This window comes from Schistocerca nitens, chromosome 4 (genome assembly GCF_023898315.1).
Source record: "Schistocerca nitens isolate TAMUIC-IGC-003100 chromosome 4, iqSchNite1.1, whole genome shotgun sequence".
Lineage (NCBI taxonomy): Eukaryota > Metazoa > Arthropoda > Insecta > Orthoptera > Acrididae > Schistocerca > Schistocerca nitens.
In genome coordinates this window covers 878,942,430-878,958,360 of record NC_064617.1, presented here as the reverse complement: position 1 = coordinate 878,958,360, position 15,931 = coordinate 878,942,430, and the positions used below count along the sequence as shown (strand labels likewise).

Here is a 15,931-nt window from a genome sequence, read left to right as displayed (position 1 = left end):
AAACTGTCACTGATTCAAGATAAGACAACTGTGATAAAGTTTTTGTTAAATTATAATAAACCTTAAGTATGCATAAGTGCTAAATCAATGTCTTTAGTTGGAACAGCTGATTCGAGCAAAAACATCTATGCACTTTAATGGTGGAGCATATCATATGAAAGGAGTATAGTAGCTAAATGCAATGTTTTTAAAATTGACAACTGCAATATCACCTCATATTCTAAAAGAAATATATGTCTGCTTGTGTCTGTATATGTGTGGATGGATATGTGTGTGTGTGCGAGTGTATACCTGTCCTTTTTTCCCCCTAAGGTAAGTCTTTCCGCTCCCGGGATTGGAATGACTCCTTACCCTCTCCCTTAAAACCCACATCCTTTCGTCTTTCCCTCTCCTTCCCCTCTTTCCTGATGAGGCAACAGTTTGTTGCGAAAGCTTGAATTTTGTGTGTGTGTGTGTGTTTGTGTATCTATCGACCTGCCAGCGCTTTCGTTCGGTAAGTCACATCATCTCTGTTTATATATATATATATATAAACAAAGATGATGTGACTTACCAAATGAAAGTGCTGGCAGGTCAACAGACACACAAACGAACACAAACATAGACACAAAATTCAAGCTTTCGCAACAAACTGTTACCTCATCAGGAAAGAGGGAAGGAGAGGGAAAGACGAAAGGATGTGGGTTTTAAGGGAGAAGGTAAGGAGTCATTCCAATCCCGGGAGCGGAAAGACTTACCTTAGGAGGAAAAAAGGACGGGTATACACTCGCACACGCACACATATCCATCCACACATATACAGACACAAGCAGACATCTCACAAGCAGACATATTTAAAGACAAAGAGTTTGGGCAGAGATGTCAGTCGATGCAGAAGTGCAGAGGCAAAGATGTTGTTGAATGACAGGTGAGGTATGAGTGGCGGCAACTTGAAATTAGCGGAGATTGAGGCCTGGTGGATAACGAGAAGAGAGGATATATTGTAGAGCAAGTTCCCATCTCCGGAGCTCGGATGGGTTGGTGTTAGTGGGAAGTATCCAGATAACCCGGACGGTGTAACACTGCGCCAAGATGTGCTGGCCGTGCACCAAGGCATGTTTAGCCACAGGGTGATCCTCATTACCAACAAACACTGTCTGCCTGTGTCCATTCATGCGAATGGACAGTTTGTTGCTGGTCATTCCCACATAGAATGCATCACAGTGTAGGCAGGTCAGTTGGTAGATCACGTGGGTGCTTTCACACGTGGCTCTGCCTTTGATCGTGTACACCCTCCGGGTTACAGGACTGGAGTAGGTGGTGGTGGGAGGGTGCATGGGACAGGTTTTACACCGGGGGCGGTTACAAGGGCGGAGCCAGAGGGTAGGGAAGGTGGTTTGGGGATTTCATAGGGATGAACTAAGAGTTTACGAAGGTTAGGTGGACGGCGGAAAGACACTCTTGGTGGAGTGGGGAGGATTTCATGAAGGATGGATCTCATTTCAGGGCAGGATTTGAGGAAGTCGTATCCCTGCTGGAGAGCCACATTCAGAATCTGATCCAGTCCCGGAAAGTATCCTGCCACCAGTGGGGCACTTTTGTGGTTCTTCTGTGGGAGGTTCTGGGTTTGAGAGGATGAGGAAGTGGCTCTGGTTATTTGCTTCTGTACCAGGTCGGGAGGGTAGTTGCGGGATGCGAAAGCTGTTGTCAGGTTGTTGGTGTAATGCTTCAGGGATTCTGGACTGGAGCAGATTCGTTTGCCACGAAGACCTAGGCTGTAGGGAAGGGACCGTTTGATGTGGAATATATGTGTGTGTGTGTGTGTGTGTGTGTGTGTGTGTGTGTGTGTGTGTGTGTGTGTGTTCTTCAGTACAAAGACAGGTTAGATCCAACTCTCCACACTGTGCAAAGCCTCTTCACCTCTACAAAACTACTGTAGCCTACATCCATCTTAACTTGCTTATTGTACTCCTGTATTCAAGCCCTGGTTTCCTCTATAATTTTTATCCTCCACACTTACCTCCATTACCAAACAGACTGTTCGTTGATGCCTTGTGCATCCCCCCCAGACACTACAGAACAGCACCTCGCATTAGTTATTCAACCACTCCATCCACTCTTCAGCATTCTCCTGGGCCAACATACTTCAAAAAGTTCTGTTCCCTTCTACTGCTGGTTAAATCACTAACAATTGCAATATGGGATTAAGATTTGCGGTGGGGTAACTGCAAGCCTACATGGAAAATGTACTCGTGCTTCAGAAGAGAGCTGTTAGAATAACTGATGGCATACAGCAGCTACAAGAGAATGTAGAAAACAGCATATTCTGTTTTCAGCTGGTATGATGTAGTTGCACAGAGGGGGTGTCTGTGCATGGGAGTCAGACTGAGGGTGGGACAAATTCAAACATTTATATAATGAAAAGCTGTCCATACTCAGTGAAAGATTTCTGAATTCCACCATCCATAGTACTATTTCTCTGGGATAATTTAAACATATCAGTGGTAGTAAATATTCATTTAATAGTACCTAATGTGCTACCTCTAGTACATATCTATTATACTTGCTTTATCAGTTCTATTACTATTATTATTATTATTATTGTTGTTGTTGTTGTTGTTTATATCAGAAACAAAGTCCAGAACTGATTCCAGTAGTGCCTAACTGCTTAAAATTCTGAATGCCCATTTCCATGCTCCATTTAAGAGTATAAAAATTTCATGCCCTTTGATTGTGGCACCATACACAATCATTAACCTGGCTCCAGGGAGGTAGGGTGCCCTTCCCTATTCCTCCACTGGGGTAATTCCTGCCTGGCGCGTCCACATCGTGGGGGTGGGCATCCTACACTTCAGTAGGCCGGAGTGCTAGGATGGCTGAGTTCAGGCAGGGACCCAATCCCGTGGGATATAACATGGAACCCATGCCCAGGGTTACGGGTGAAGACCTTAATGGCAGCAACGGCGGAGAAGGAAGACTTCGGAACGGCGTAGCTGGCAGATGAGGCAACCCTCCTTTCTGGGGATTAAATGAGAAGGGAACCACTGCCTTGTGGTGGAGGAGGAACTCCAAAGACTTAGGGAGACAACCCCCAACAGAAAATCCTTCCTTACGTTAGGCCTAGCAAGCCAGTAGGAAAGTCTTCACATATTGCTTTCAAAACACAGACGAGCCTCGGAACGAACCACTAAGGATTTGACCCCACTGCTTCTTCAAGTACTGGTGCAAGTGATGGGAGACCTGATGATATTCATCAGTACAAGATGATGAAACCAACTGGACTAAAAAATAACCTAAATATTGGCACCCTTAATATATTAACCCTCAATGGAAAAATGGAAGAAATGACAGATGTACTAACAGAGAGGAAGTTAGATATATTGGGATTAAGCGAAACAAAGTGGAAGGGAAAAGGTGAGAAGAATTTGAGAGGAGGAGGAAAACTGTACTGGAGTGGGAATAACAGGTATGGAAGAAATGGTGTGGCAGTGATGGTGAATAAGAATGTACAAAGCTGTATTGAAAATGTGAGATATATATCAGACAGGATCATAATCTTAAACCTGAGATTCCAAAAAGAAACACTAAAAGTAGTCCAGATTTATGCACCTCAAGTGGGGTGTAGCGAAGAAGAGAAGATGGACTTTGAAAATGTGTTGGAAAACCATATAGAGAGTGCTAATATAGTGATGGGAGATTTTAATGCACAGGTAGGCAAAGACAGAAAGGGATTTGAGCAAGTATTGGGATGTTTTGGATATGGAGGCAGAAATGAAGAAGGGGAAAGACTCCTGGATTTGTGCCAGAGGAATGGAATGAAAATAGCAAACAGCTGGTTTATGAAGAGAGAAAGTCATGTTATCACCAGATACAGTTGGGATGGAAGAACGAAGAGTGTAATTGATTATATTCTAGTAGATAGGGAATGGGGAGAGAAAGTAACAAATGTGAAGGTAATTCCAAGTGTGAGTGCAGATGGAGACCATAGATTACTGGTGGGACAATGGAAAATGAATCAGTGTGTGAAAAATAGAAAACAGAAGAAAGTGATGAGGATACGGGATTGGAAATTGAAGGAGAGTGAATGTGCTGAGAAGTACAGGGAATTAATAACACAAAAATTTCCAAAAGAAGTTTTCTGCGATGTAGAAAAAGAATGGAGTTTATTCAAAGACACTTTAGTTGAAGCAGCACAAAAAGTATGTGGCAGAACATCTGGAAAGGAAAAAATAAGAGACAAGTTGGTGGGATGATACCACAATCCAAGCAGTTAGAAGAAGAAATGGAGCATGGAGAAAATGGTGGAAAACTAAAAATGTTGAAGACCATAAAAGATATATAGAGGAAAAGAAGAAGTCCAAAGAAATAGTGGAAACAGCAAAGAAAAAGGCATGGGAAGAGTTTACAAAAAAACTTGAAGATGTGAAGAGCAATAAGAAAATGTTCTATAAAATGATGAAAAATAAAAGGAAGGCTTCTGAAGTACCAGTAAAGATGGAAACAGAGATCCAGGGAATATAAAAGATCTCTGGAAAGAACATTTTAAGAAGCTGTTAAACGCTGAGGAGCAGGTACATGAGGAAACAACAAATAATGAAGAAATTGAGAGAAGTTGGGAAGCAGAATTAGGACAAATTACATGGTAAGAAATGGAAAAAGCTGTGAAGAAGATGAATGGGGGGAAAGCCCCAGGACCTGATGAAGTATCAGTGGACATGATAAGAGCAGCAGGTCCAGTGGGAATGCAGTGACTGTATAGAGTACTATCAAGCGTGTGGAGAAATAGTAAAATACCTGACGACTGGAGAACAGGAGACATTGTTCCCATCTTCAAGAAAGGCAATAAAAGACTTTGTAAAAACTACAGAGGAATAACCCTCATGAGTCATACAGCCAAGATTTTTGAAAGAATTTTACTAAATCGAATAAGTGAAAAGATAGAAAAGGAGCTGAGTGAAGAACAGCATGGGTTTAGGAAAGGAAGGAGCACGATCGACCTGATATTTTCTATCCGTCAACTGATGGAAAAAAGTTGGGAGTATAACAAAAGGGTGATAATGGTTTTTATAGACATAGAAAAGGCATATGACTCAGTTGACAGGGAAAGACTCTGGGAAGAACTGAAGAAGATAGATATAGAAGATGGGTACATTAATGTTATAAAGACAATGTACAGAGGCCACAATTGTAGAATTACACCACCATTGGGGAACTCTGAATACTTCGAAATAAGGCAAGGACTTAAGCAAGGAAGTATTCTATCTCCTGCGCTTTTTAATGTTGTGATGGAGGGAATGAATAGGGCAGTTAAAGATATACTAAGAAAAAGACAAAAAGATGATTTTTGCAGATGATATGGTAATATGGGGTGATAAAGAGGTAGATGTACAGTTACAGCTTGATGCGTGGAAGGAAATAATGAAAAGGTATGGATTAAAAATAAATAAAGATAAGAGTGAAGTAATGGTATTTGGAAGGGAGAAAGGAATCAACGGAAATATTACCTTGAATGGAGAACCCCTCAAAGTGGTAGAAAGTTTCACTTATTTAGGGAGTGAAATATCTAGGGATGGAAGAATAACTAACGAAATTAATAGGAGGTTACAGAAGGGAGGTAATTTCTACCAAACAATAAAACATCTGATTTGGAACAATGAAGTTTCAGAAAGAGCAAAACTCCTTATGTATAAGAATTATTACATCCCTATTGTCACCTATGGTGGAGAAACATGGGCAATGACAGAAAGGGACTGGAGCAGACTGCAAGCAGGGGAAATGAAATTTCTCAGAGCAGTTAAGGGAAAAACAAGAATGGACAGAGTAAGGAATGTAGAGATTAGAAAGGACCTCAAACGAAAAAGTATGAGAGAAGAAATTGAAAGAAAGAGATTAAGATGGTATGGGCATGTTAAGAGGATGCATGGGCAGAGACTCCCCAAAATTATGGAAGAACTAAAGATGGATGGGAAAAGACCTAGGGGGCGCCCAAGAACACGGTGGAAAATGGGAGTGAGAATATCTGTTGAAAGGAGAGGTGTGACCTGGCAGCAAGTGGAGGAAGAAAAGTGGTGGGAGGACCGAGCCAAATGGAGAGGACTCGTCGGCACCCAGACCCGGCAGTAGCTGGAGCGGGATTCAGATATAGATAGATAGATAGATATTAATATAATAGAGGGAAACATTCCACGTGGGAAAAATATATCTGAAAACAAAGATGATGTGACTTACCAAACGAAAGCGCTGGCAGGTCGATAGACACACAAACAAACACAAACATACACACAAAATTCAAGCTTTCGCAACAAACTGTTGCCTCATCAGGAAAGAGGGAAGGAGAGGGAAAGACGACAGGATGTGGGTTTTAAGGGAGAGGGTAAGGAGTCATTCCAATCCCGGGAGCAGAAAGACTTACCTTAGGGGGAAAAAAGGACGGGTATACACTCGCACACACACAGGGATATGTGTGTGTGTGCGAGTGCATACCCGTCCTTTTTTCCCCCTAAGGTAAGTCTTTCTGCTCCCGGGATTGGAATGACTCCTTACCCTCTCCCTTAAAACCCACATCCTTTCGTCTTTCCCTCTCCTTCCCTCTTTCCTGATGAGGCAACAGTTTGTTGCAAAAGCTTGAATTTTGTGTGTATGTTTGTGTGTCTATCGACCTGCCAGCGCTTTCGTTTGGTAAGTCACATCATCTTTGTTTTTAGATAGATAGATAGATAGAAAAATTTCATCTTAAATTACATATAACTACTGTCTTCTGCCCTTCAATACTTTGAAACTACTTACACTGGCCACTTTCACAAGCAAATCTAAACAATTATCAATACTGAACAAAAGATTATGGGGAAACTGAAAGTGAATAACAAAAGGAGCGGTCACTGAAGAAACCAGGTAGGAGTATACGTGATCAATTTCTTCCCTTTTTTTAAAAAAAATAAAGAGGTTGTGGGAGTAAGGAAATGATTATACTGTTTCAAGTGATGATGTAATTCAACCGAATAAGAGGACAAAAAACAAATGAGACAGGTCATGCAGAAAGGATCATCTCAATCTTGTCTTAGTATGACAAAGGGGATCAGTTTTTGGGAATACAAGTAAACAGCAGAGAGAGCTGAAAAGCCTATATCCTTTCAGTTCTATTTACAATGGATGTGATCACAGCTATTCATGGTTTAAGACAGCATAGACATTTCAAGAAAATGTCTTCACAAAACCACCTTAAAGCAGTTGCAATGCATATTTACGAGGGCTATCCACAAAGTACATTACGTTTTCGTTTGTGTCCGTTAGGGGCGGGGCTAGTGCGGCCATCTTGGTGTCATGGCATTCCGCCGCTCAGTCGGCATCCTGCCGTGCTAATGAGAGGTTCGTGCTGTACTCCGTTGAGTTACTGTGACAGTTTGAAATGTCAGCGTTAATTGAAAATGCCGCGAAGTGTGAAGTGCGTGCTGTAATAAGGTTTCTGACTGCAAAAAACTGTACACCGATTGAAACCTATCGGCAGCTTTGTGAAGTGTAGGGGGACAACATAATCACTGAAGGTGGAGTGCGTCAATGGTTCATAAAATTTAAAAATGGCCGAACTAACATTCACGACAAAGAGCGAAGTGGAAGACCCAGCATAGTGACTGCCAAACTTGTCGAAAAAGTCGATGCCGCGGTCCGTGAAAACCGCAATTTCACAATAACAGAACTCTCTATAAGTTTTCCACAAATTTCACGAAGTTTGTTGCACGAAATCATTACCGAAAAGCTTGGTTACCACAAGTTTTGTGCAAGATGGATACCAAAATCTTGACAGATATTCACAAAAATCAGCGAATGGCTGCAGCGTTAACGTTTTAGGACGCTTACGAGAAAGATGGCGACTCATTACTCGATCGTATTGTTACTGGTGACGAAACATGGGTTAAGCATGTGAACTGTGAGACAAAATTGCAGTCAATGCAGTGGGGGCACACAAATTCCCCCCAAAAATCCAAGAAATGCATGCAGACAATGTCGGCAAGGAAGGTGATGGCGACTGTCTTTTGGGGCAGAAAAGGTGTGATTTTTGTGAATTTCCTGGAAAGAGGCACTTCAATAAACTCTCAAAGGTATTGCCAAACTCTGCACAACCTCAGAAGAGCAATACAAAACAAGCGCAGGGGAAAGTTGGGCTCAAAGATCTTGCTGATTCACGACAACGCCCAGGCCCACACGGCAAATGCCACTCGTGAAGTTCTCGAATCTTTTAAGTGGGAGTTGTTTCCTCATCTGCCATACAGTCCCGACCTGGCACCGAGCGACTTCCACTTATTCCCAGCAATGAAGAAGTGGTTGGCTATGCAGCGTTTTGATGACGACGCACAGTTTCAAGAAGAGGTAACCACGTGGTTGAAGGCACAGGTTGCCAAATTTTACAACGATGGAATTTTCAAGCTCGTCCATCGCTACGATTTAATTAAAAAACGTAATGTACTTTGTGGATAGCCCTCGTATTTAATAAACAACAAGTTTTCATTGAAGCAACCATCTTCAGGTCATGGGTGCTATTACACAAGTTTAACGGAAGGTTTCTTGGCATCAAATACATTGAAACTATACAGCTCTATCTACAGAAAAAAAGAAAAAAATTTAATGCATCATATTTCAATCCACTAATGTATCAAATTAGTTTTCAGGGAAATATAATTTATAAAGCTAATAATTCTAGAACATACATGTCTTTGTCTCCCCTTGTTGTCACAACAGGTGGGTCTCTTAAGCTGGGATCTTAGTGACTTGCCCCTCCTTTCCAACATCCTGTCTATCTTTCCCTGAGAGAGAGAGAGAGAGAGAGAGAGAGAGAGAGAGAACATGCAAGTTCTCCCACCCCTCCAGCTTTTCAGTCTCAAAAATTATCTGATCCATATATTCCCACCTGTCTCCCCTACAGTTTCTCCTCTACAGCTACCCCAAGTACTGTCCTCCATCCTGTCCCTTCTACTTGTCATGTTTTCTGTATGTTCTTTTCTCTTCCAATTCTGCAGAGAAAGTACTCATTTCGGAAATACGGAAGCGTCCGATCCCGCCCGTCTGCTTTGACCCATGACGTCACAAATATGGCGGAAACAAAAACAAACACACACACTTTCCACAAGTAGCCTAATGACACTAACGGGACAAGCGCGGGAAATGGGGTGTTTTGGGTGGGGGGCAAACTAAATATAAACAAATTTAGACGCCTTGCGTAGCTACAGCGTGTAAGTGAAGACAGCCATGCATGAATACCCACCCACCTCCCCAGGGGTTGTAACCCCTGCAACCCATAGAAGATAAAGATGCTTCAGTAGCTGATTAGTGTTTTTTGTCTTTTTTAAAAAAAAAAAAAATCTCACGGGATAGAAAGAACAGATCAGAAAGATAAATATAATAAACTAAAACAGAAATTGGAGGAAACAGATAATTAAAATAAGTAATAAGTATTTTTAAATAAAAAAAAAAATCTCACGAGATAGAACGAACAGATCAGAAAAGTAAATAAAATAAGATAAAACAGAACTGGAGACAGCCACACTCAAACCCATCTTCGCACCGTCATGACGTCACACACGACAACACCCTTACGTCACGGGTCAAAGCCGACGCGTGGGATCGGACGCTTCTGTCGACCCCTCATTTCTTATTTTATCAGTCTAGACAATTTTCAACATCCTTCTATAGGACCACATCTCAAGCTCTTCAATCCTCTTCCTTTCCAGATTTCCCTCAGCGAAGAATTCACTACCATACAATGCTGTGCTCCAAATGGTATGTGCAGTTTTTTCGCTTTCAAGTGTTGCTTTTGCCTCCTGAAGGTAAGTATGGCTAGCTACTCTGTCCCTCATAACTAAAAATTTTTCTGAACTGCTTTTTCCTTTTGATAGAATATATATTAATGTACTTTATTGTTATATGCCACTATTTATCTTTAAAAAATACAATGCATGATTAATATAAGTAGTAATAACAATATCTATTAAGATTTTTCTCTTCCCCTCCCCCCTCCCCCCTCCCCCCCAATGAACCACAGCTCGCGTGCCACAACGATACAAATAGCCATTCAGTATGTGTAACAATGTCTGTGGAGTATCTGTTGAGAAGCCAGGCAAACATATGGTTCCTGGAGATGGTCAGCAGCCTTTTTTGCAGTTGCAGGGGCAACTATCTGGATGATTGACTGATCTGGGCTTGTAACATCAACCAAAACACCCTTCCTGTGCTGGTACTGCAAACGGCTGAAAGCAAGGGGAAACTACAGCAGTAATTTTTCTCCGAGAGCATACAGCTGTACTGTATCGTTAAATGATGATGGTGTCCTGTTGGATAAAATATTCTGGAGGCAAAATTGTCCCCCACTTGGATCTCCGGGTAGGGACTACTCAGGAGGACATCCATCATCAGGAGAAACAAAAGTGACATTCTACGGATCAGAGTGTCGAATGTTAGATCCCTTAATTGGGCACGTAGGTTAGAAAATTTTAAAATGGTAATGGATGGGTTACAGTTAGATATTGAGGGAATTAGTGAAGTTCGGTGGCAGTTGGAACTGGACTTCGGCTCAGGTGAATATACAGATTATATACACAAAACCAATCAGGAGTAACGCAGGAATAGGTTTAATAATGCATAAAAAGGAGGAATGCAGGAAAGCTACTACGAACAGCCTAGTGAACACATTATTGTAGCCAAGACAGACACAAAGCCCACATCCACCACAGTGGTGCATGGTTACATGCCAACCAGCTATGCAGATGATTAAGAGATTGAAGAAATGTATACTGAGATAAAAGAAATTACTCACATAGTCAAGGGAGACAAAAATGTAATAGTGATGGGTGACTAGAATTTGATAGCAGGGAAAGGAAGGAAAAATTGTAGGTGAATATGGACCGGGGGAGGGGGGCGGCGAGGAGGAATAAAACAGGAAGTCAGCCAGTACAGTTTTTCAATTAACACTAACATCTGGTTTATCTGACCATACTGAAGAAATTCCAAGGAGGTAGGAAACCTCGGAGGTAGTATCTGGATAAATAGAAAAAAACCAGAGGTTGAGAGTTTCAGAGGGAGCATTAGGCAACTACTGACAAGAATGGAGGAAAGGAATACAGTAGAAGACAAATGGGTAGCTATGAGAGAAGAAATAGTAAAGGCAGCACATGATAAACAGGTAAAAGAACAAGGCCAAGTAGAAATCCTTGGATAACAAAGAGGTAATGGATTAAAGGCGAAAATACAAAAATGCAGTAAATGAAGCAGCTGAAAGGTAATACAAACACCTAAAAAACGAGACTGACATGAAGTGCAAAATGGCTAGGCAGGAATGGCTAGAGGACAGCTGTAAGAATTTAGAAGCATATATCACTTGGGGAAAGATAGATACTACCTAAAATTAAAAAGAGGCCTCTGCAGAAAAGAGAAGCAGCTGTATGAATATCAAGAGCTCAGATGGGAAACCAGTCCCAAGCAAAGAAGGGACAGGTGGAAGGAGTATGCAGAAAGTCTATACAAGAAAGATGGTCTTCCAGGCAATATTATAAAAACAAAAGAAGACATAGATGAAGACGAGATGGGAGACACTTCGATAAAAATTTGACAGAGCACTGATACACCTAACTCGAAACAAGGCCCCCGGGGTAAACGACAATCTTTTGGAACTACTGATAGTCTTGGGAGAACCAACCACAACAAAACTCTTCTGTTTGGTGTACAAGGTGTATGAGAGAGGAGAAATACCCTCAGACTTTAAGTGGAATATAATAATTCCAATTCCAAAGAAAGCATGTGCTGACAGGTGTCAATATTACTGAACTACCAGTTCAATAAGTCATGTTTGCAAAACACTAACACAAATTTTTTAAAAAATTTAAAAACTGATAGAAACTGACCTTGGGGAAAATAAGCTTGGATTCTGGAGAAATATAGGAACACGCAACACAATACTGACCCTACAACTTCTCTTAGAAGATAGGTTAACGAAAGGAAAACCTACATTTACAGCATTAGTAGACTTAGAGAAAGCTCTTGACAATGTATGCTGGAATACTCTCTCCACAATTCTGAAGGTAGCAGGGGTAGAAGAGGGCATAAACAGCTACCTACAACTTGTTCTGAGATCAGATGGCAGTCGTAAGAGTCAAGAGGCATCAAAGACAAGTTGAGAAATGAGTGAGACAGGGTTGTAGTTTATCCCCAATGTTATTCAATCTGTACATTGAAGAAGCAGTAAAGGAAACCAAAGAAAATTTTGGAGTAGGAATTAAAGTTCAGGGAGAAGAAATAAAAACTTTTAGGTTTACCAAAGACATTGAAACACTGTCCAAGACAGCAAAGGACTTGGAAGAGCAGTTGAAATGAGTGTCTTGAAATGAGGATATGAGATGGACATCAAGAGAAACATGGATAATGGAATGTAGCTGAATTAAATCAGGTGACTCTGAGGCAATTGAACTAAGAAACGAGACACTTTAAGCAGTAGATGAGGACTGCTATTTGGGCAGTAAAATAACTAATGATGGCCAAAGTAGAGAGGATATAAAATGTAGACAAGCAATGGCAAGAAAAGTGTTTCTGAAGAGAAATTTGTTAACATCGAATACAAATTTATCTGTCAGGAAATCTTTTCTGAAAATATAATGGAAGTGAAATCTGGATGATAAACATTTTAGACAAGAAGAGAACAAAAGATTTTTGAAACATAGTACTACTGAAGAATGCTGAAGATCTTACAGGTAGACAACATAACTAATAAGAAGACACTGAACGGAATTGGGGAGAAAAGAAAGTTGTGGCAAACCTGACTAGAAGAAGGGATATGCTGATAGGACACATTCTGAAGCATCAAGGAATCATCAATTTAGTACTTGGGGGAAGTGTATATGCAGGAGGGGGAGGGGGGGAAGTGTATACGCAGGAAGGGGAGGGGGGGGGACTGTAGAGGCAGACCAAGAGGTGAATATACTAAGCAGATTCAGAAGGATGTACATTGCAATTGTCATTCCGAGCTGAAGAGGATTGCACAAGTTTGCATCAAATGAGTCTTTGAATTGAAGACCACAACAACAGCAACATGAAGATTTCAAGGGTTGAATACTATAACAAATTTGAGGTTTAACACACGTTCATAATGTAATGAGGTATATAACTACACATTTCCAACAGCTTGTCAGAACATATCAAATGTTTTGAGAGTAATGGAAGAAGTAAAGTTGAAGTTCTGAGTTGTTAACGGGCACATAGACAACTGCCCAGAATTGTATTAAACGTTTTGTGGGAAGTATACAGTAATTTAAGAGGAATTAAGGCACCTTCCATTAACCAACTACTCTTACTCCACTGAAGAGGGCCCTCACAAGCATAGTTGAACATTAACATTTTACAGAACAACTACATTTTATAGAAATTAACCAGTATGTACTCTTACTCAGTTAATGTTCTCATTTATATGATTATTGATAACTACTTTTGTATTATCATACACACAACTTTAAATTATTCTATTGTAAAGTGAAGAAAATATAATATACATCTTCAGGTTCCCTGCACATTTCATAGGCTCTTCCAATAAGGATCTATGGCACAAATACATGACTAAATCACATACCAGCTACGTCCCCACTTTAAATTTAAGTAGAGCTCTATCTGTCTATTGTTTTTGAAAGAACAAAGCCATTTATGCAGTCTTTGAATTCCTGAACAATTACCCCACTCTATAAGCCATTGTCTTTTTTTTTTTTTTTTTTTTTTCTCTCGAATCTTCCATGTCCTAATTTGCCCTCTCTCTGCCATATATATGCCTGTCACTTCTGCACAAATCCTAACTGTTCTACACCACGACAAATACTGGATTAAAAAAAAAAAAAAAAACCCGGATTAAGCAAGGGATACGTTTTGTAACTCAGCATGGTACATTTTATAAGTCCATACTGTTTAGCCTGTATCTTAACTCATGCCTGATACGCAACATACCTGTCACACATTAGTTAAATCAAAGGCGACTAATAGTTCTTCGAACAATACTAATAGCCACATTTGGGCTTTAATTTGATCAACACATTATTTTTTACTTGCCCTGACATGCACTGTTGCATTCAATACAGTTTTGAGAAGTTACAAAATAAGGCTACAGTTTCATGACTACTATTAATATTCAAGTGTGTATCTTCAGCACACAGCTATCCAAAAAACTGAAGGACCAACTGATAAAGCATCCAATCCGATGTCAGTTACTGGACCACTCATCACTTAGTTTTCTGACTTCATCTACTGGACTAAGCAACCAATCCTCACCGTCTTCTGAGCTGAACAGAGCCGTTGAAAGTACGTTAATGCTTGCTGGAACGTCAAATGGGACAAAGGGTACATATTGAGTTGATACATCGGTTCCACTGTGGCAATTCCGTCCCATTCTCTTCTTGCAGATTCGACAGCAAACCTATATCAAAGGCAACTCAACAATATATTTTGCTTGTAACAGGTTTAAAGGGATCAAAGACAAATTCAGCAGAGTAAACCTTTCTTTCTCTGGGGTAGCGTTAAGACGATGCCATGCAAATGCTGAAGTAATATCTAAATCTGATTTATTTCCGTTTCCGTCGCTTGCAGGCATCGCTTCACACTAGGTCAGGCGGTATAATTCCAGTTAACTATTTAGTAGTTACGATACCACAATGTAACAATGAGCAAGCCCCACTCCTCCTTCAACAAGCGAACTTAATAACACAACCTGACGGCAGGAGTGTCTTTCTAATTATATCTTTGACCAAAAGTGAATCTCTTCCGCAGACGTTAATTAATTGGGTCATAGTCAACGGCCCCTAGATGAAGTTGCAATAGTGGACAAGTCGTAAAATGCGTCATCAGAAAACAATGAGAATGAAAACTGGAACAGGGATTTCTGAATAAAGCTTAAATGGTAAAACAATGTAGAAAATATATAACACCTCAAAAGGTAATATTGGCAGGTAACAGCTATTTCACCACAGACTCTCCACACCGTACGCCACTACGAATTACGTATTCACAAGTTCCCTAAGCTTGGAGTGTAGTTTCATAAATTACGTATTTTAAGTGTCTTGCCATCTATTAAGACAGATTGCGATGCGGCATTTAATATTTTATTATGATGAAAAGAAACTTGTATAGAAACAGAGACTAGGCCTACTACGCAATGTGATTTGAATAAACAAGAGCGCAGCGTCTGTTAGAATTCCTTATTGGAGAACACGGCCGGTTTCGCAAATTAAATTTGCATCTTCGGTTGCTTCAAGCCAAAAGATTGAAGATTCTATTTAAACCGGATAAACCCATTCACAACATTTATATCACAATACTTAAAACTTCTGACTCACGAATGCGTGAGCGCCTATGATAAAATGTATTGGGGGATAAGGCCATCCCCAATAACTATTGTAGATAGACTGGGGAGGAAGCATAGCTGTTGCCAGCGCCACCTAATCGCTATCTGTTAGTGTTTAGCTGGAGGTGACCTTAACCTACCGAGTATAGACTGAAACATCTATTGATTCACTGCAGGTGGTAGAGACAGACAGTCTTGTGAACTACTCTGAAGAAGTTTTTCGCAAACTTATTTCAACAACTAGCTAGACAACCCACAATCTATGGAAATATTTTAGATCTTATAGCCTGGCCTTATCGACAGTATCAATATAGAAAAAAGGATTAGTGGTCATAATGTCGTCATAGCGACGAAGGTCACTAAAGTTAACAACCCTGTCAAGAAGGCCAGAACAGTGCTTTGCTAGAAAAAACAGATAACCAGTTGCTAGCGTCCCATTTAGAGAAACGACATCATTAAACTCCAGTATAATGGACATAGAGGGATTATGGATACAGTTTAAACTGATGACACAATGAAGACATATGTGCCAAGTAAGTGGATCAAGGCTGGTTTAATATCGAAATTCCGAAAATTCTGAGAAAGAGTGATTGT

At 40.5% G+C, this 15,931-nt stretch overlaps 1 protein-coding gene across 1 annotated transcript in view; it reads right to left on the bottom strand.

Moving 5' to 3' along the window:
* Window positions 1-14,710, bottom strand: part of LOC126253390 (ELMO domain-containing protein 3-like) — a 131,989-nt gene extending 117,279 nt beyond the window's left edge. Inside the window, exons 1-2 of the mRNA XM_049954685.1 lie at window positions 14,493-14,710; window positions 14,269-14,413 (exon numbers count right to left, since the gene is read on the bottom strand). Coding sequence (XP_049810642.1) covers window positions 14,269-14,413; window positions 14,493-14,587 — 240 coding nt within the window. The 5' untranslated portion in view covers window positions 14,588-14,710. The remainder of the gene's footprint in view (window positions 1-14,268; window positions 14,414-14,492) is intronic.
* Between the last annotated feature and the right edge of the window lie 1,221 nt (window positions 14,711-15,931).